Source organism: Rhamphochromis sp. 'chilingali' (assembly GCF_963969265.1).
Source record: "Rhamphochromis sp. 'chilingali' genome assembly, chromosome: 20".
NCBI classification, from domain to species: domain Eukaryota; kingdom Metazoa; phylum Chordata; class Actinopteri; order Cichliformes; family Cichlidae; genus Rhamphochromis; species Rhamphochromis sp. 'chilingali'.
The window spans coordinates 31,576,480-31,597,188 of record NC_137947.1 but is presented as its reverse complement, the minus strand read 5'-3'; the positions used below and the strand labels follow the sequence as shown (position 1 = coordinate 31,597,188).

Genomic DNA, 20,709 nt, shown 5'->3' with positions numbered 1-20,709 from the left:
AGGATTTGCTGCTTTTCAGCTTTTTCCCAAAAACGGTGAACTGGTTCCGTGGTGTGGATTTTCCTGGCGGTCTGAAGCTTTGAGCTCTGCTACGTTCTGAAGGTCGTTTCTCATTTTTCAAACAGTATCTTTGAACCTGAGACGTGCTCAGACCTCCTGTACCAGCTGTTCTTTCATTTCTCACGATTTTCAGACTTTACAGAACAAATACTCCAGAAAAAGCATCATTGCTTTCTTTTCTCCGGGTCTTCATCCTGACAAACCAAAGCTTCATTTTCTTTATCTCAACAAAATAAAGGAGAAAACAAGAGGCTGAACAGCCTCTCTGAGGACTTTCCAACTCTTACTTTTTCAGTTTGATGTTTTTTAGAGTTGGTCACAGAAAAGCTGCACGTCTGTAAAAATATACAGAAACACTGTCCATAGATTTCAGAGTGATGAAGCTGAACCAATCACACGCCTCTTTGCTGGAGGTGATCCGTTCAGTCGTTGATTTCATCAGCCTGACTACAGTCTGAGGGTTTTTCTGCAGTGTAATCGCTCACAGGAGCTGCTCACCGCCACGGTTTCAGTTTACTGTAAGACAAAAAATCAGCTGCAGTCAATAGTGTTGATTAGCTAATCAATTAACAGACTAATGAAGAATTTGGGCCTCAGGTTTCTGTTTGATAACCACAGAAAGGCTTTGATGTTGACTGCTGTGACGTACGAACTTCATTAGTGATGGGAGAAAACTAAGGTTTGGTTTGTGGCACGCATTTATTAATTTATAATTATATTCAAGTATATGACCACCGCACGGTTTGATGTCGTTTTTCCTGCTGCATTACGTGAACCTTGGTCTAGAAAAGTTAGCACGTTAGCATCTTTGAAGTGGGCGTGGACTGCGTCCTTTATTTCCTGTCGTCCATCTTTCTAGGTTGAAGTTTTTAATAATAAGCTGTGTATTTACAGTAATCCTGCTCTAAACACTCAGTTTAACATACCGTATTTCCCGGACTACAAAGCGCACCTAAATATTAGCCGCACAAGCTAAAATCAGGGGAAAATCCTGTTTTGTACATACATTAGCCGCACCTGACCAAAAGCCGCAGGTGTTTCAATGTTGACTTATCATATGTAAGAGAATATGCACAAAGGGAATTGTCAGGAAAGAGATGGCTGTTTGGAGACATCACTTTTATTAATATTTTGAAAAACAAGTTATGGGTACATATTTGCACATGTAGTACATAACAATAACCTACAGCACACCAGAAAAATAGATTCGGACTACCTTTTAGGCTCAGGTGCAGTGACACAGCTTTAACAAGAAGAAAAGTCAGTCATTCACCACCATCTTTCTCTTCTTCCTGCGCACTAAAACCACCAAAGTCCTCTTCTCCAGTGTCGGATACAAACAGGCTCAGGATGGCTTCGTCATCCACTCTCCGCTTCTCTCCTTCGTTGTCACTTTCAAAACCAAAGATAATCCTCATTGTCAGTGTCAGAGTCGAACACCCTCAGAAGGGCCGTGGCGGTGTCCTCCTCTCCATCATGCAGCAGTCCAGCCCTTCAAAATCCGTTGGTGATCGTGGATGTTTTCACACTTTTCCACGCTGTCAGAATCCACCGGTGGAGTTGGGCATAACTTGCAAGTTTATCGCCGCTCATCATCCACGACTCCCGCTGAACGCGTACCGCTACTTTGAAGTTTGTTTTTAGCTCTACTTCGTACGGCACTACGTTGCCTGGCGGACGGACATGTGACTAACATACCACTCTTGAACCCCGATCCTTCCGCCAGGCAACGTAGTGCCGTACAACAGCGGAACACACAAAACAAATCGTCTTACGATATCACAAAAATCATGGACAATCCATAGAAAAGCCGCACCTGACTAAAAGCCGCAGGGTTCAAAGCTTGTGCAAAAAGTAGCGGCTTATAGCCCGACATTTACGGTAGTTCTTTTACACTGTTGGATCTGAATGATGTCACAGAGCAGGGATGTCCCAAATATGGTCATCTCAGGCACAGAAGCCCCACCCATCTGTTTTTTGTGGTGGCAGCCAATTGTAACAATGTTGACATAAGGAGGAGGAGCTAAAAAGGCAGGTACCAAGGTCCAGAATCAGATATAAAGAAGGGTTGTTTGGAACTGTGAATCATGCAAAGCAGCTGTAGGAATAAAACGGGAAGTAGAATGACTCCACTGTAGCATCATGAAGGAGGACGTACTCGATTTAAATGATGCAGCCGTGCACGAGATGCTCTTTCAGGAAGTTCTTGTAGACCTTTCAGAGTAAATGTTCGAGTAGTGAAGATGTCAGTGACGCAGTTGAACTAAAATCATATTTTTCTCACTTTAATGTTTCAAAAGCTCAAATGTTCTTTCACGCCGCTCGCTGCTGACCATCATGTGTCCTTCTGCTGTTGCATCATCTGAGGTCACAGCACTGCGTGTGTGTGTGTGTGTGTGTGTGTGTGTGAGAGATTAATGAGCGATGGCCATGAAGTGACAGAACGTGTAGCCGTGAGGCTGTCGCACTGTGACTAAGCAGTATTTGCTGTGTGTGTGTGTGTGTGTGGGTGGGGGGGCTGCAGTGAATTAACTCAGTTTTGTGTTGCAAGCTAGCCTGAGGACACAGCTCAGTGACTCACCTCCGTCCTCGGTTCAGACGCTCTGAGTCTGATCGCACGTTTTTATAAATCAGACCGAGCTACACTCGAGTGATGCTGAGCTCGACTGTTGATGAAAAGGTTCCTAACAGGAAGTGTTTTTGAGTATTTTGGTCATTTTTTCCTGCAGAAAAACATTTTTCAGTTTAATTCTTCGGCTTTCTGAGCGAGCGCCATCCAAGCTGACGAGAAGGCAGCTGTCCAGCTCACAGCCTGACGACAGGCTGCTTTTATTTCTTTTACACGATCACATGAAGTCCTGTAAGCTGTCACATTAGGCCGTTTTAAAATTTCAGTATACACATTGACCTCTTGTACATCATCACAGCTTTGAAGCAGGGACTGACGTGTTTTCACACTCAAAGCGACGTTCAGCTGCTGGGTCAGTCGATCAGGTTTATTCATGCAGCACCAAATCACAGCAGCAGCCTCGAGGTGCTTTATATCGCACAGTAGATCCTACAATAATAGAGAAAACCCAACAATCATGTGACCCCCTATGAGCAGCACTTTGGCGACAGTGGGAAGGAAAAACTCCCTTTTAACAGGAAGAAACCTCCGGCAGAACCAGGCTCAGGGAGGGGCGGGGCCATCTGCTGTGATTGGTTGGGGTGAGAGAAGGAAGACAGGATAAAGACATGCTGTGGAAGAGAGACAGAGATTAATAACAGATATGATTCAATGCAGAGAGGTCTGTTAACACATCGTGAGTTTATAAACCGCCAGCTCAACCTGTAATTATACAGAATAATTTATTCGCAGAGTTTATAGTGGCGTAAACGCAGAGCCTCTGTTTTGTTCTGATGCCGGGCTGGTGGCTGTTTGAACCCTCGCAGGTATCCACCGCGGTGTGACGACCTTACATTGATCAGATTACGGCGATGAAGAAAACAAAGCCTGCGTTGTGATGGATGACAGAAGTGCGATTTGCTGGCAGGTGAACATCAGACTGGTTGCAGCAGGTGAACTCTGTCGTTGGTCTGATCGTCTTACCTGAGGCTCGACGGTGAGCTGGGTCTGCTGGTGGCTTTTCCAGTCTCACTGGTTTGTGAGCGTCTGCAGCAGATCAACCCTGAGGACGAGCGTGCTGTCCCTGTCAGACGCATCAGCATGTTTCAGATGCTCAAACTTCCTTTCGTGGTTTCTAGAGCAGTTCGCCATCCGCACCGTGTCGCTCAGTCGCCTTCACCATGATTTGAGCTTTCAGCCTTCGGGATGTTTGATCGTCTGACTCTGGAGCTTCGCTCTGTCGGTTTCTCAATGATAAAGACGCCGTTAAAGCAGCCGCTCTCCTTCAGCACGCCGTCCATCAGTAACGTATGAACAAACGAACTGCAGCTCTCCCAGCATGCACCGGTGCAGGGATTGCTACTGAACATGAGCTGATGTACCATCTGTTGGATTCCTCACCGTTCAGTCTTCTTCTGTCCTCTGCAGCTGCGTTGGTCCTTCCACAGCCTTGTGACACGCTGCCTCCTCCTGTGGCGACCATCCTTGTTAGGAAGCCTGTTGCTCCTTTCACACCGACCTCTGCTTCCTTAGTTTGAGTCGTGGAGGTTTCATTGTACTGACCTGCAGTCAGCTTCAGGCAGGGTTGTTTTAATGACTGCATGAAGTGTGGAGTCTTCCTCACTGCTGGACGGAGACAGGCCTTCCTCGTTTCTCTTTCCTCATAAATTTGCTTTTTTCTTTGTATATTTTTGACGTTTTGGTCATGAATCTGGCCCCTCCCCTCTCCGTGACCGTATTTCCTGGTAAATTTGCCCGTTTTTGGCTCGTTTTGGTTTGCGTGATTTTGTTCGTCTTTAAATGTGAAAGTTTGAGTCTTTTCCTCACAAATGTGCAACGTTCATATTCAACATGAGGAACTTGACCTCCTGGTCCAGACCCTCGCTGCCTTCAGCGGGCAGGGGAGTGTCCCGGGTTTAAAGCGGACCCGTGCGGGCTCAACCTGTCCCAGCAGAGGTCCGTGAGTGAGACAGAGCCTAACTGCGCATGCCCGGCCCCCCTCCTCTGCCTCACCTCTCTCAGCGGAGCTTCAAGATGGACGCCAAATGTGGTTAGTGTGGCTCTGATCTTTTGTTTACCGTCTCTCCTGTCTCCATCCGCCGCTAGCGTCGCGTTTATGACCGGTTTGCCTTTGCATGAGCACCGAGAGCGGGGCTCCTTTCGAGGCGGGAAAGGCTGTCGTTGAGTCGGGGAGGACTGAAGGCGCACCGGGCCGCCTGCGGGAGGTCATGCCGGACGGTTTGACGGCTCGTCCCCGCGAGGAGGCGAGCAGCCGGTGGGGACAGACGGAGAGCATCCCGGGGAGAAAAACTAAAACATTTAGGGGGGACGGTATCCGTGTCAGAGAGGGGGGGGATTAAAGCAGCGGCCGGGTTTAGCTCGCTGTGATGCGGGTCTATTTTTAGCCAGCCTCCATCGCTCCTAGCACGCCTGCTACCATATGTAGCCAGGCGGACACATTTGGATCCCAGACCCTCCTCCACCTCCTCCCGTCTGTCTCTTCTCATGTTATGTGCTCGGTCCGAGTCTTTACGACCGCACGGTAGGCGGTCTACCGGCTGCTAACGGCGTTAGCACCGAGTTAGCACGTTGAGCAGAGAGATAACTAGCTGTCGGCTAACGTAGCATCTGTCAGCCCACATGTAGCCTGTAAACGGGATGAGCCGTCTTTCTCGTGGCTCTGTGTAAATAACGGTGGGTCTCTTAAGGGGTTTGGGAGCCGTTATGATGGGCGTCAGTGAACGCACCATCAGAGCCAGTATAAAACACTAACAGGGAGTCCTGGTGTGAAGCTCACTGTGCACGGTGTCCACAACAACACGAATGCAAACGAAATCATTTTATTTTTGATGAAACGTTTCTGCTCTGCGTTTCTGTTTAAAATGAATTGAACGACTCTTTCCTCTGACACAATCTGATTACTCTGAGTTTGTCCTGCATGCATTAGCACACTTTCTACAGTCTGGTGTATTTACAGTAGTTTCTATACTGGTGTCCTTGGACAGGCAGTGTTAATGTTACATAAAGGAAAAATCACCCAAATTATTTTAACTGGACTTTAAGTTCAGGTTTAATTTATTTAAAGACTGGATTAGCTGTAAATAAAACCCAGGAGCAGACAGACTGTTTGCAGGGTGAATGCAGAGGTTGGACTCACTCGTGTTTCTGTCAGGAGCATGGAGACCGTAAAACATTTATGTCATCGCACAAAAAGAAATGAAACGTGCACTGAAACAATCTGCTGTTAGGCTAACAGCCCTGGAACGTGTGGCCCGGGGAACCTGAGCGGTGCAGCTAAACAAGTTCATCCCGGCTGGATGGAGAGAACCTGACGGCCGCGGTGAGCAGCGTGACCACAGCGGCCGTCAGCTGTTAAGCCTTTCTGCTTCAGTGTTTGAAGCATCGTTTGGCTCTGCGCAGACTGGATCTGCAGTGTGTGGTTGGCTGTACTCAGCTGTGCGTCACACAGTTTGGAAACACATTGATGTCGTTTCATCGTTGCGATCAGAGCCTCCCGCTGCGTGCGGCGCTCCTTCAGTGCAGTCGCGACTGTTTTAAGCCGAGTTCACGTTTAAAACGTTTTCCTTCAGCTGAGAATCTAAAGCTCGCTCAGAGCAGATGTAGAGGACGGGAGAGCTCTGAGCATGACCACCTCCGGTCCAGGATTCAGCATCTGTTACCATGGTGATGGAGCTGGGATAGCAGCCATGTGCCGTCCTTTCATAAAGTGTTAATTATTGATTATTGGCTGGACTCGAGCTCGTAGCTGAAATGTGTTTAAACATTTTTACTGTTCCTAAATCAAGTTGTCACATATTCATCGTCATTATTTACGCTGTATCTGTTGCATATTTTGGTCTTTTGAGAAACTATTAAAGTCGGATTAGATGATTTTCATCCTCGTGACGTTTTCTTAACCTTAAATCTTTATTTCTGAGCGTTGCATTTAATCATCTGCTGGTTCAGCTTCTCAAACTTTTAACTGCTTCTGCTTCTCGTTCACACGTCTGACAGCAAACTGATTATCCTTAAGCTTCAGAAAGCAGACGGACATTTCACTCTTCTGGAGGAGTTATTGGGTTTTGTCTGTTGGCAGCAGGTAAAGCTGAGGCTCACCTGAGCGGAGCAACAGGCAGACGTCTGGGATCTTTTCAGTTTTTCCGGTTTGCTTGCTTTCCTCTGATGAAATATAAAATTTCAGGGATAATGTTTGAACATTTGATGATACGGATTCATTTCGGCCCGTCGTCTCACTGTGAAGGATCCGTTTGCATTTTAAAGCTGCTTCCTTATCACAGAGCATGTTATCTGGTGACTCTGAATGGCGCCGTTTATTCTTCGGTGCTTTGTGGTGCACTTGAACTCTTCTCCCTGACCTGCTGCAGTGAAACGTCTGCGAGCCTGCAGGAAACCCGGCGCTCTTTCACTTCTAATATTGTCCGCTGACCTGCCTGGAATTCCCTGATGAAATATAAGCGTGCTCGGAGCAGGTCATGAGCTCAGCTGTCGCTCAGGAGGAGCTAACCTCCCCGCTCGCCTTCTCAGCGCCCGTCAGAGAAGGGAGGACTTCCTGTCAGTCAGGAACCTGCAGATTTTTTTATTTTAGTTTGATGCTGCTGCTGATTGTTTTCAGCAGTGATAATAAAGCCTGTAAGAGTCTAACGTGAAGCTCAGCAGGGACAGAGCATTTTCTTTCACTCTGCAGTGCGATACCTGCAGCAGGTGTCAGGAGGCCACGCCCCCAAGCGGACACAAGCCATGTGCTTAGTAAGCGTAGCCATTACACTCCACCAGACTCCATTCAGAAAAATGGGAATTTTACGTCACAGTGCACACGTTCATGCTTCTGCCACGACTCGAGTGTGTTTAAATTCACAGCTGAGTGACGTTTAAATGGTAAATGGCCTGTATTTATATAGCGCTTTTCTAGTCCCTAAGGACCCCAAAGCGCTTTACATATCCAGTCATCCACCCATTCACACACTGGTGATGGCAGCTACATTGTAGCCACAGCCACCCTGGGGCGCACTGACAGAGGCGAGGCTGCCGGACACTGGCGCCACCGGGCCCTCTGACCACCACCAGTAGGCAACGGGTGAAGTGTCTTGCCCAAGGACACAACGACCGAGACTGTCCAAGCCGGGGCTCGAACCGGCAACCTTCCGATTACAAGGCAAACTCCCAACTCTTGAGCCACGATCGCACCAACTTCACGAAACACATGAAGTTGGTGCTCTGCCAGCTCGGCGTGGCTCTGCCTGCACGCTGCAGGAAAACTCAGAGCGCCATTTAGGTGCACGGGGAGCGTGGGGGCGGAGCTCCAGGGGGAGCGCAGGTGAGACCTGCCTTAATGCAGCTCAGCGTCAGGCTGTCAGTATAAACGGTGATGTTGTACCCAGACTGAGCGCAGCGCTCTGAGGTTCTCGCTGTGTTCTGCATCATTTTTACCACAGACGGGTGAAAATGATCATCGTGTATATTTTCATGTGTCAGGCAGCTGTAACAGAGCTGACTGTCACCGGACGCCTGGCCCCAACCTCAGCGCTGAGCATGATGACGATGATGATGATGTGTGTCTTCAGTCATTGCTGCTGGAGGTAAAAGTGAATCAAAGTCCCAGAGAGACGGACAAGAGTCTGAGTCAGCTGCTGCAGGGTTTAAACTCTGTATGAGGCCGACTGAGCGTGACCTCTGACCCCTGGATGCTCCACTCTAAGATGATGTCATGCAGCGTCCATGTGAGAGGGCAGAAAATCTGGTTTCGGCTTCGCCCTGCAGGCGCTTTAAAGTCAGTGTGTTTCCTCCCGCTCGCGTCTGCTGACGGTCTCGTGGTCGCTGATCTCTGATCTGTTTGTGCCGCTTGGACAAAAACAAGGAAAATGATGCAAATCACCAACAAACAGGGAAGAAAAGCTGGAAGCTTGTTAGAGCTGCAGGAGGAAGGAAACAGTTGGGTTTGGTGTCAGGTCATGGGCGTCACACGCAGCTCAGTTTGATATCGAATCACCAGTAAAACTTTAATGTTTGTAGAGTCATAATAATGAAATCTGTGGTCATGATGAGTGTGGACATTCACCTTTGGAGCAGGAGGTCTGAGGGGAGAGCAGGACAGCATCACCGTGCAGATCGTTAGTTACAATATCTAACCACACAAACTGTTTCTTCTCCTATGACGGTTTTTGCTGCTCTTCCCGCTGCAGTGGTGGATCTCCTCTACTGGCGTGATGTGAAGACCACAGGCGTGGTGTTCGGCGCCGCCCTGCTGCTGCTCCTCTCCCTGACGGTGTGCAGCATCGTGAGCGTGTGCTCCTACATCTGCCTGGCCCTGCTCTCAGTCACAATCTGCTTCAGGATATACAAAGGCATCCTGCAGGCCATCCAGAAGTCAGATGAGGGACACCCATTCAAGTGAGTACCGCCCGTCTGCAGAGTTGTCAGAGGTTGAAGTCCATAAAGTCGCCTCTACATTAGCAGAGTTTGATTATTTTTCCATGTTTTCTTGAAAAATGTTGAAAAGTGTCAGACGGTGAGTCGTGTGTCCACGGGAGCTGCTGAGGGCAAATTAAGCTGGTTGGAGACCTGCAGCACCTCCCTGTAGTGAAGGACACACAGTGTCGACCCAGAGCTGCAGTAGATGCTCTGGCCTCTTCGGTTTTAGGGTCAAAGGTCATTAATAAAAACAACAAATCTGTTCTGAGCTGCTGGAAAAGCTCGAGCAGTTTCATCGGCACTGAGTTTCCATAAAATCTGTCTCGACGAGATAAAACGAAGCAGATCTTTGATCAAACAAAACAGGAAATAAAGGTTTGTTTTAAAATGCCAGGAAAATCCTCCTGAGGGGATTTAACCAGCAGGAGGAGAAACGGGAGGAGCTTTCAGCTGTGAGCGAGGAGGAGATGAAGCTTCGGCATTCATAGATTGGAGTTGAATGACTTGGCAGGTGCAGAGCGGTGAGGGACGGGAGGTAAAACATTAAAAGCTGTGTCAAAGTTTGGGTCTGGAGCCGTGCGAGTCTCCGCTCGTCAGATTTCATCGGGAATTTAAACCCGGCCAATCCCGTTAGAGAAATCAACGACCTGATTAATCCTGATTATCAGCCGGAGCTCCAGCACTCTGCTGCCGCTCCTGTTACGTCAGGCCTCCATCAGAATCGCTCCTTTCTCACCGCAGCAGGGAAAGGTCAGAGGTCACGCTGAGCTCCTAGTTTCTTTGGTGGTTTGTTCCCTCAGACGGAGAAAAACCTTCTTACAGTGTTTCCTCCTCGCTGCGAACCTCAGGCGCAGGTTAGCGTAAGCACAGAGGCGCGTTACGTCTGACTTCCTGCAGATTTCTTTGTTTTTACTCAGAGACGTGATCGTGCAGCGAACGCTCCATCTGTGCTCGATCAGCTTCACTGAGTATTCACAGCAGACGTGTCTGTACCTAAAAACACGACTTTCTAGATTTTGGAGTTTGCGTTGCTCACGCTGTCGATTTATTAGATTTAAAAACAAACGTTGAAGTTTTAACCGTCAAAGCTGTGAACTTTGCAAAGTCGTGTGAAGGCAGATAAGTGATGGAGCAACCTGCGTGGAAACGTAACCATGCACAATGTGGATCAGCCGCCAACGGTCACTTCCTGTTACACATGTTTGGTTTCTGCTGCTGCAGTTGTCCAACATGCGCACACCTCCCAGGATAAACAGTGTCCAGTATTTACACTGTTGCTCTGCAGTTTCACCGCAGCAGCACTGGTGCTGCCTCCATCGACACGTTATTAGATGGTAAATGGCCTGTATTTATATAGCGCTTTTACTAGTCCCAAAGGACCCCAAAGCGCTTTACACATCCAGTCATCCACCCATTCACACACACATTCACACACTGGTGATGGCAAGCTGCATTGTAGCCACAGCCACCCTGGGGCGCACTGACAGAGGCGAGGCTGCCGGACACTGGCGCCACCGGGCCCTCTGACCACCACCAGTAGGCAACGGGTGAAGTGTCTCGCCCAAGGACACAACGACCGAGACTGTCCAAGCTGGGGCTCGAACCGGCAACCTTCCGATTACAAGGCGAACTCCCAACTCTTGAGCCACGATCGCCCCCAAAGCCACGATCGCCCCCAAAGGGAGGCGAACGCCGAGTTATTTATCGTAACGACGTGAAAACAGCCTGACTGACTTCATCAGTTTGTTCTTGAGCAGCGAGTTCGAGCGTCCACCATTCATACGACCAGAGAACGTGACGTTTTTTTGATACAGAGACTGGTTTTACTGGTTTTGAAGTTGAACTTGGATGTTATATTTTTCTATAAAAATTCAAACTAATCATCGATATAAAAGAAAAATGTGGGAAAATATATTGTAAATGTCTTAAGTGGCACTAAAGTGGTTCAAATGTCGACAAGCCACGCCCCTAATAATGCATACGTGAAGCATTAAGTTTAAAAGGGTGAGTCATAAATGTCTCGTATGAAGGGGAAAGGATCTATAGTGCCAAAACACAGACTCACCGCTGCCTCTGCTGGACGCTAGAGGAACTGCAGCATATCTTTACAGTGTTGACCTCTGCTGTGCCCTGCAGGCAGTATCTGGACCAGGAGGTGGCGCTGTCTGAAGACATGGTCCACAAGTACAGCGACATGGTTCTGGCCAAGCTCAACAAGACCATCGGTGACCTGAGACGCGTGTTCCTGGTCGAGGACCTGGTCGACTCCATCAAGGTGAGTTTGAAGGCTCGTGTTTCTCTGCAAGTGTCCCGTAGCTCCGCCCACAGCTCCCCCCGCATGACGTGGGCGCTGCTTTTTGAGGCTGTGTTAATGAGCGGCACCTGCACTGACTTACTGCTAGTGCAGGTCAGCGTTCAGGCGGCGCTGCAGCTGTCGGGGGCTGTCGTCGCCTCGCTGAGCCCCTCCCACCCCCCGGCCTGCTGTCCAAATACAGATCTGCAGCTCAGCGGGCAGACACGCCGCCGAGATTCCCTTAGAGGGTAAAAAAACTGATAGTTTTAATCCCCCCAGGAGCCGCTTCAAGCCTCAGGAATGTCTCACAGACAGGGTGCATTCTGGGATACCCCCGCTATTCTTCTGCCTCTGCTCCAACTTCCTGTTGTTGTCCCGTGTTTTTCCCACCGCAGCAGCGGGTCACTAAATGTCACACGTGTTTCAGTGAGCCTGCAGCCTGAGATGGCACGCTTTAACTGCATCCGCTTACATCACAGCTTCACAAACACAGACTCCACCTCCTAACCTTTGACCCTTCAGTGTGTTAAACCACTGTTCCCTGATTCCTGTGAATATGAAATCAGAAACAAAGTCACAGTTGAGCTGGATGAACCTTTAGTTTTACTCATGAAGTTCTCGAGCCTCCGCTGACTCGTCTCTTCTTCTTCTCTTAGTTTGCCGTGTTGATGTGGATCCTGACCTACGTCGGCGCCTTGTTCAACGGCCTCACTCTTCTTATTCTGGGTGAGTCACAGCGGGGGCGATGATGTCACCAGTCTTAGGGTGGAGGTCTGTGTGTTGTCTCCCTTTGACTCCATCTGGTGGAGATTTTAGGAACTTGCACTGGTCGATTTTGTCTGTCTTCATCAAATGACCAAAACGAAATCCTTTGGAGTCAAATCACAGATAAATGTAACGTTTGTTAAACAGGAAGTCGCGTTAAGATGAACTGCTTTAAAGTGCAGTTTGAGGTTCATTTACATAAAAATACTCGAGTAACACGAAGCACACTCAGCCGCCTCCTCTTCTCCTCCTGCAGGTGTGATCGCAGTCTTCAGCTGCCCGATCATCTATGAAAAGCACCAGGTGAGGGCTCATTTTACCCACAATGCACCATTCTGTCTGCAGGTTTGAGGGTGCTTGATGGACTGCTGGGAAATAAACCACAGCCAGTAAAGATGTTCTCTACTTGTTTTTGTTATTTTACTGTTAAATACAGAAAGAACGTCGATGATGGAGGTGCTCGTTCTAGTTTTAATGTGTGTGTGTGTGTTTCAGGCTCAGATCGACCATTACCTGGCTCTCATCAACAACCAGATCAAAGACGTCGTTGGAAAGTAAGTGAGCAGCAAAACAGCAACTTCCTGTTGTCAAAGCCAACAAAGCCACTGTTTTTAAATTAAGTGTCTGCTGTGGTCGGCCTCGCGGCTGGGGCCTCGCGGCTGGGGCCTCGCGGCGGCCGTGTTGTATTCTTGAAGACGTCGGTAGTTTCATATCTAGGAGAAGCTGCAGAGCAGACTGAGACAAGTGCAGTTTTAAATCTAACCAATTAAACGTGAGCCCTCGGAGCTGCTGTCAGCTCACTGTTCATGATTATTGGAGTTGTGGATGCACTCGTCCACTATCTCTAGTTTTATTTCTGCTGATGTTGTCGTATTAATAAGACTGATGGTCACATGGTTTCTGCTGAAGGCGTGACTTAAACGTTTTTCTTAACTGTGTCAGATCAAATCCAACAAATACATCCAGGAATATTTCAGGCAGCAGGGCTGCTCTTAGTGAGGCTCACGTTAGTTTCCCAGCTCAGTCTCTGAGACTGACGGGAGAACAATGTAATCGGAGTACTCGGACACATCGATTCGCTCCCTCCAAACCCTTTGCTGACTTCCTCCGTGCTGTGAAGTAAAGAGTGAACTCCCCTCAGCTGCAGTCTGAATCAGCTGTGTGACTCCTCCATGGGATCAGTCTGTGCTGCGCTAAAGAGATTCCCACATAATTATACACAAAACATTAAAACGTTTTAACCTGATTGTTTCACGCCCAGACGCCTGATCTTTAACGGCGACTTTGATGTTTGCGTTTCTGTCTCGTTCTCGTGCTGACGGCTCGTCTGTTCTCTGATTCGTTCACAGGATCCAGGCGAAGGTGCCCGGGATGAAACGCAAGACAGAGTGACGGAAACAGGAAGTGGGAGTTGGATTCAGGAAGTCCTGAGCCAGATGATTTGATTGAAGGATGGGGGTGTGTGGGTGGGTGAGGGGAGACGGGGTGGATATGAAGGAAGGCTGGAGGAGGGGGAGGGGTTTGGCGTGGACGCAGCCCTTCCAACTGCATTTGTCAAAATAATAAAACATTTTTTTCCAGTTCAGAATTCCTTTTATGTTTTTGTTTTCTGGGAAAGTTGCAGCCGTGTGACGACTCCGAGGTCGGCGCGATGATTTTTCACGTCCCCCTCCCCCGTTTGATTTTTCTTTTTAAAGTCGAGTTTTGAAATGTTTGTTTCTGCGCTTGAAGAAACGCATTTGGATCTTGAGCGAACCCTCGCTCCCTCCACCCGGCGCGCTGTGGGAGGTCGGCTGCTCCTCGGCCGGGTTCGGGGGATCCGTTTTCTGTTTTTGACTTTAGGTTTTCCAGCTGAAGGGTTCGTTTTTGCGTCGGCTGCGGTCGACGAGCGCGAGCGGCCGGCGGCGCCTCTGTTTTTGTTTCTTTTGGTCTGAATATTCTCGCTGATTTTCGGTGTATTTTTGTGATTTCCTGTCGTGTCCCTGAAGCTTGGAGCTCGTTCCTCGGTACGCCGGTTTCGCCTCGATGTGACGAACGACGGATTTGCGAACGACGTCTTTGACTCCTGATGAGGCAGCGGGGGGAGGGAGGAGGGTCGTACTACCTTTTAAAATCTTCATCGCTTCTGAGTAACTCTAGTTAGAAACATCTAGAAATCTTTGCCGGACGATTTAAACACATTAATTACATAAAAGTCGTTATTTCCACGTCATCACAGCCGTCTAGTGACAAACTCTGGAAGGAACGTTTACATTCATCAACATCAGAAAATATTTAAAAAGATTAAAAAGAACCATCCACGGGATTAAAGTAAGCATTCTGTCTGTGGAGCCGTCATCTTAATAAAGTTGCAACTTGATGTGACTTTTGGGAAACCTTCAAGCATTTGTTTGTTATGCAAGTATAATTGTGAATGATAAACTTCATACTTCAATTGTGACGATAAAAAGCTTCCAGCCGGGAGCCGTGTTTGTGGAATGCATTGTGAGCTGTAAACAATTATCAATAAAGCTTCTAGACGAAAGCCCCGCCTCCTCGTCTGTCCGTCACTTCCTGTTGCTTGTTAAATACGGAAGCCCGTTTATGCTCAAACGAGAGGAACAAAGGAAAGTAACTTTAAAAAAAAAAAAGTAAAATTCCCAGCAGTTTGATGTGTTGAATGTAGAACTAAATGCACACAGGAGCATAAGAAGTACAATATTTTTATACTTGTGAGAAATCAAGATTCTTTGGTGATGAGCTGGATCAAGTTGCACTTTAAAAGTGTTTTAAATCATGATTAGAAATGAAGACAATTTAAACCCAGCCCATATTTATAAATACTCTGCAAATTTAATCTTTAATATTCATTCAGTCACAAAGAAAATTGTTATAATTATAACATTAAATATGTAGGAAAATAAAATTTGTTGTAATTTGCTGGGTTATATTTGAATTCAAATTAAATATTCAAATAAAATAAACTGATGAACTTGTGATTGTGACTCATCAACATTAAGATGAAGGTGGCAGAAATGAGCGTCCACAGCAGGTTGTCTGTGGGTGAGGCTGAAGCTGCTCCTGAACTGGCTCCTCCAACAATTTCAGGTTTGATGACTAAATGATCGATTACTGATTAAAGTTTTACATTTACAGGCTTTGTTTTTCTTACGCATCGTTGGTTGCATAAAATCATGTCCCGGATGATTCCCGTGTTTGTGGAAGAACGACTCCTGTGCTCTCTGAAGTCTGTCTCTGGGACAGACCTTGGATGAGCTCTGGTTGAGTCTAATGAAAACACTAGTCAGACCTGTCTGTGTGAAAGTGAAGAAAGTTTGTGCTCTTGAACGGGCTGAGTTATCACCACCTGAGACCAGGTGTGACTGCAGTCAGCAGACGGCTCACAGGAGAGAAAGAAACTTTGAACTCTTCGCAGGTTTAATCTGGATCAGATCAGGTCTGTTTTCCAGCTCGAGTCTCTCTGACGTCAGAGCGCGTCCTCCTCCCTCCTGCTGATGAAGAGTCTGTAAACCTGCATCATCCCCTCACCACTTTTACCCCCCATGTTTTTATTATCATGACTTCCTAATCAATCTTTCACTTCTATTCCTTATAATCCTTTATGCATATCATTAATTACCTAAAATAAACTGGTGACCTGTCCAGTGTACACCACCTCTCCCCCTCAGACAGCTGCGATAGGCTCCACCCTTCATGACTGTCCATGACATTTACACGGGGAGTGGATCCCTGATTCATAAGAGCTCACGATAATGGACGATGATAAGAAATGACTCAACGCAGGGAGGGTTCGGGAACAAATTATTGATAGGAGATTAAAAAACAGATAAAGTGTTGGCAGGAGGTAAAGGGTCAAAAACTGCTGCGAGAGGAAAAGTAACTGTTAGCATTAACAGCTAATGCTAACAAGCTAAATATGTGGTAGGAAAGAAGAGAAGACGGTACGATAGAGAATAAATATAGGATATACTGTAGAATAAAGAGTCTTATTATTGATCGGATATATAAATATATTTTATATATATAGTCCAGCTCCCCTTTTTATTTATATATATTAGGGGTGCAACAACACACAAAATTCACAGTTCGGTTCTTGGAATATATATACATACATATACATATATATATATTTATATATTTATAGTTGTCAGCCACCTCCTGTACATGGATGACATCAAGCTGTATGCCAATAGTGAACGAGACCTCGATTCACTGATCCACATCGCCAGGATTTACAGCAGTGTGTAGTCGGATGATAACAAAGAGAAGGAAGGTAGTCTGAGCCACCGCGGTAAAGTGAGCCGTCATTTGTGAGCCGCGGTCAAGCCAGCCGCCTCCTATCCGCCGCATAAATTTCCTTGCGCTTTTACACCAGTCTTTACAGTAGCGCCTTTTCGCTTTATATCCCACGCGCACGCGCGCACACAAATTACAATGGAACAGCCCAATACAGTCAATACAATTATGGAAATTTCAGAAATTGATTAAAAATCATCCTGAGTAGTTGAGGTCCAACAACAACATAGACATCTATATTTGCTCAGAAACTCTACTTCATTGATAAGATGAATCCACTACAAATAGTCTTCTGAAAAAATATTTTTCAATTTGTTTCAGTTTTTAAAAATATGTTCCTAAAGATTACCGCAAGGTTTAGAATGGAATATGTTTTACTTACTATACAGCGGGTGAGATGATGTAATTTAAAAGCAGACTAAAGAGCAGGACATAGAGGACAACAAAACTGTGATGAACTAAAAGAGAGCCCTTTATTGTGGCTGATGGAAGAAACTTGAACATACAACAAGGCAAAAGCAATAGGTTACAATAACTGTAATTAATCCTGAAATGGGCGAGACTAAAATACGACTGTTATTAATATTACTGTGACTATGTCAACACTACTACAGACCTGAACATGATGGCGACCAGCAGTATGAGATAAAATATTAAGGGGTACACCCAAGACTTGAACATGAGAAAGGAAAACAGACTCTTAAAACAGGAAACATGACGAATGTATACCTCACATTACAGTTTTTTCTGATTGCTTAAGCACATTTTTTGTAACTATTGGCTAATTTTGCAAAACTCTTCACACAAATAAGAAAACCTGTCACCCAATCATCAAAACATTGTAGTTCTCTTGCAAAAGCAAACACAGCTAGACTAACTCCTCACACCTTCGTAAAAATGGTGTTTCCGTATCAAACAGTACACACAAGCCATCATCTACTAAGCACACAATGCGCCAACTGCACACTGATGGTATGAATACAAAACACATCTGGCTTTTGCTTTCTCTGTGCACAAGGTAGGCTATGTCAGTTTGAGCTCATACTTCTGTCATAGATCCATAAGCATGGAGGGATCCAAACTTCAAGTACTGGTGTTTATTCAAACACATCAAAACAAACACAAGTGTTTATTTCCAAGTACAGGATTATTTGCAATCGCCATAATGACTATATGGGTTACTTGGTCTGCAGTGAACATGCTTCCTCTGCCCCAGCATCTGGTCATCTAGCAATTCTGTAAAGTAACAATTTCAGTATTTTTACATCAATGGTATTGGTGTGTTTCTCATTGGCATACGGCAGTGCTACAAATCTTTGTGCGGAGTGACTGTACTCACCGATTCTCATTTCAAGATGTCCTTATGGTACTTGCTACAGTGTAGCGGCTCGAGTTAGGCTGGACCCGTTGGCCAGCTACCCTCAGGGTCATTCCACGGTTGATTACATGGTCCACTATTGTAGCTCTGATGTCATCAGCAATTCTATTTCTTACTCTTCCTACCCTTCCTCTGCCCCCTCCTCGTCTTCCTCTTGCTCCTCCTTGTCCTTGTCGTCCTCTTCATCCTACTTCTTCACCTCCACGTCCTCTTCCTCGGCCTCCTCTACTTCTCACTCTTCCTGCTCCCTCCATTGTACTCCGCACACACAGCTTACCTGGATTATAGTGCTTAGGCTGATTGCAAAGTGAACTAATTATCTAAAAAAGTTTTCACATGTGAAAGTGTGCCAGACAGTTGGCAAGTTAGTGTTAATGATAGCCATACATGTGTATACTTTTGCTAGGAGTGTGTTGGAAATTTGGTAATTGAGTGTTGTGCAGTGAATTGTGCCTACAGTTAAGTGTGTGTTACAAAATTGCAAACTGAGTGCAAAGCAGGTTTTGTGCTTTTAGTTTTGCAAACTCAGTGAGTGGTTTTGCTATAAGTCTGAATAGTTTTAGAGATTGTGCTACAGGAATCACAGTTAGGGTTTAAGCATTCAGAAAAAACTGTAACAAACAAGGGCAATTGGAATGAATTGTAATGGTAGGTGACACGAAATGATCTATTTAAAGTAAATCTGGGTAAAACCTGGCCCAGAGGTAAAGTAGGTGTCCGAGAAGAGGATTGTGTTGAAAGCTTGGCATCGACTTTTAAGAATGATTTTTAATGAATTTTTGAATATGCAACCAGACTGTCACGATGGCTGTATTGGGCTGTTCCATTGTAATTTGTGTGCGCGCGTGTGCGTGTGACTGTTCGAGTCTAGGCTTTCAATCAGGATATAAAGCGAAAAGGCGCTACCGTAAAGACTGGTGTAAAAGCGCAAGGAAATTTATGCGGCGGATAGGAGACGGCTGGCTTGACCGCGGCTCACAAATGACGGCTCACTTTACCGCGGTTCAGAGCCGAGGGGCTCAAACTACCAGAAGCCAACATTGCAGACATACAGGACAGCTACAAGCAGTGTTGCCAACTCCTCAGTAAGGAAAATCGCTATTGGCTGTCCTAAAAGTCGCTAGAAGTCGCTAAATGACGTCATCGCCTAATTTGCATAATTGGTCATGCTAATCTAATTGTAACCTACGTTGTTGGAGAGAGAAATAACATCGTGGAAGAGACATAAAGTGAGTAAAAAACGTCCTAAATGCATTTAGAGTTTATTTAGAACTACAAATTAAATTTCTTTTAGCAATTATTGTTTTTTCTTAATGTCACAATTCCAACCCTGCTCCTTTACCCGGGCTTGGACCGGCAAAAGTGACCCGAAAAGGCACTCTGGTGGAGTTACTTTGTGTGTGTGTGTGTTTATAAGTAGTTTTAAACCTTGTGATCCACAAAACAGCATAAGAGTAAAAGAAGAACTGACTGCGTTACAGCACCCGCTGCTTGTTGAGAGTAAAAGCGATACGTGCTTTCACGTCCTTTTTAGCGACTTTTTTTAGAAACAAAGTCGCTAAGGGGTCTGATATGGGCTCAAAATGTGGTCATAAATATTTTGTACTTGTAAATCGGTTTTGTACTTGTAAAAAAGATTTGTGTGTGTAAAAAAGATTTGTGTGTGGACTTAGCCCAAAAAAACCCCCTGCAAGTTACAAGTACGAATTTTGACCCTATTTTTCTTCCTTTAAGCTGATTGGTCAATGTCATGTCAATCACAAATTAAACAATCCAATCAGAGGACAGATGGGTTTGGCTGTCGGAGGGGCGCTTTTTTGAACTGCAGGTCCTTGAAGGGTAATCTCTATATAAATATCCGATAGCAGCTAGGTCCCCTAACTTTCAGCAGCTGTTGAAAGGATAAAGTTGTGCTATATCAGTGGTTAGAAACACCATCATTACTTTAGGATTAGTTTAACACAACGTCAGGGCTGACCCAGGACCATTGCTGTGAGTCACAGTGCGCAGCATAAAGGTCCTTTCACATCGGACGCAGCATGTGCTGCTAATGCTAACTAAAAGCAAAGGATCCAGAATTTGTTGCTGGCTGCTGGGCTCTGTGGGTTTTTGCAGCAGCTCTACCTGCACTAGATGCACCTGCTCCTTGTTGTTTTTATCTCTGACTTTATGTGAACTACAAGAGTTTGTTTTTTTTGCTGGTTCTTCAAATGTTCAATAAAAACATGTATGCTAATTCATAACGAAGACTGTAATGAAGACTGTCATTTCCAAAACACTGCCCGCCCCCACCCCGCGGTCCGCAGCGCTGTTGAAAAGGCTGTGGAGGTCCCTGTATAAAACATGTAGACCTGTGACACAAAAATCACCAAACTCGGACGACCACAGACTGTTTTCCTTCGTGGTGATGAAGGAAAACGCTGGGTTGGCATGTAAAAGGGCATTTATTCCCTTCAAAGACCTGCAGTTCAAAAAAAGCGCCCCTCGACAGCCAGACCTCTGTTCTCTGATTGGATTGTTACATTTGTGATTGACATGACATTGACCAATCAGATGAAAGGAAGGAAAATAGGGTCAAAATTCGTACTTGTAACTTGCAGGGTTTTTTGGCTAAGTCCACACACAAATCTTTTTTACACACACAAATCTGCAAGTACAAAACCGATTTACAAGTACAAAATATTTATGACCACATTTTGAGCCCATAGTCTGAAAACTCGCTAAATATAGCGACAAAGTCGCTAAGTTGGCAACACTGGCTACAAGTACCTGGGGATCCCACAGGCGAATGGGAACCATGAAGAGGCCGCTAGGAAAGCTGCAACCACCAAGTACCTGCAGAGGGGCAAGTCCTGAGGAGTCAGCTGAACAGTAAGAACA

At 46.1% G+C, this 20,709-nt stretch overlaps 1 protein-coding gene across 2 annotated transcripts in view; it reads left to right on the top strand.

Annotated features, from left to right (window-relative positions):
* Positions 1 to 14,679, top strand: part of LOC308388743 (uncharacterized protein) — a 36,315-nt gene extending 21,636 nt beyond the window's left edge. For both annotated transcript variants that reach the window (XM_080869626.1, XM_080869627.1), the window contains exons 4-9: positions 8,869 to 9,076; positions 11,234 to 11,372; positions 12,047 to 12,116; positions 12,412 to 12,458; positions 12,651 to 12,709; positions 13,505 to 14,679. In XM_080869626.1, coding sequence (XP_080725752.1) covers positions 8,869 to 9,076; positions 11,234 to 11,372; positions 12,047 to 12,116; positions 12,412 to 12,458; positions 12,651 to 12,709; positions 13,505 to 13,547 — 566 coding nt within the window. In that variant the 3' untranslated portion in view covers positions 13,548 to 14,679. The remainder of the gene's footprint in view (positions 1 to 8,868; positions 9,077 to 11,233; positions 11,373 to 12,046; positions 12,117 to 12,411; positions 12,459 to 12,650; positions 12,710 to 13,504) is intronic.
* Positions 14,680 to 20,709: the final 6,030 nt, after the last annotated feature.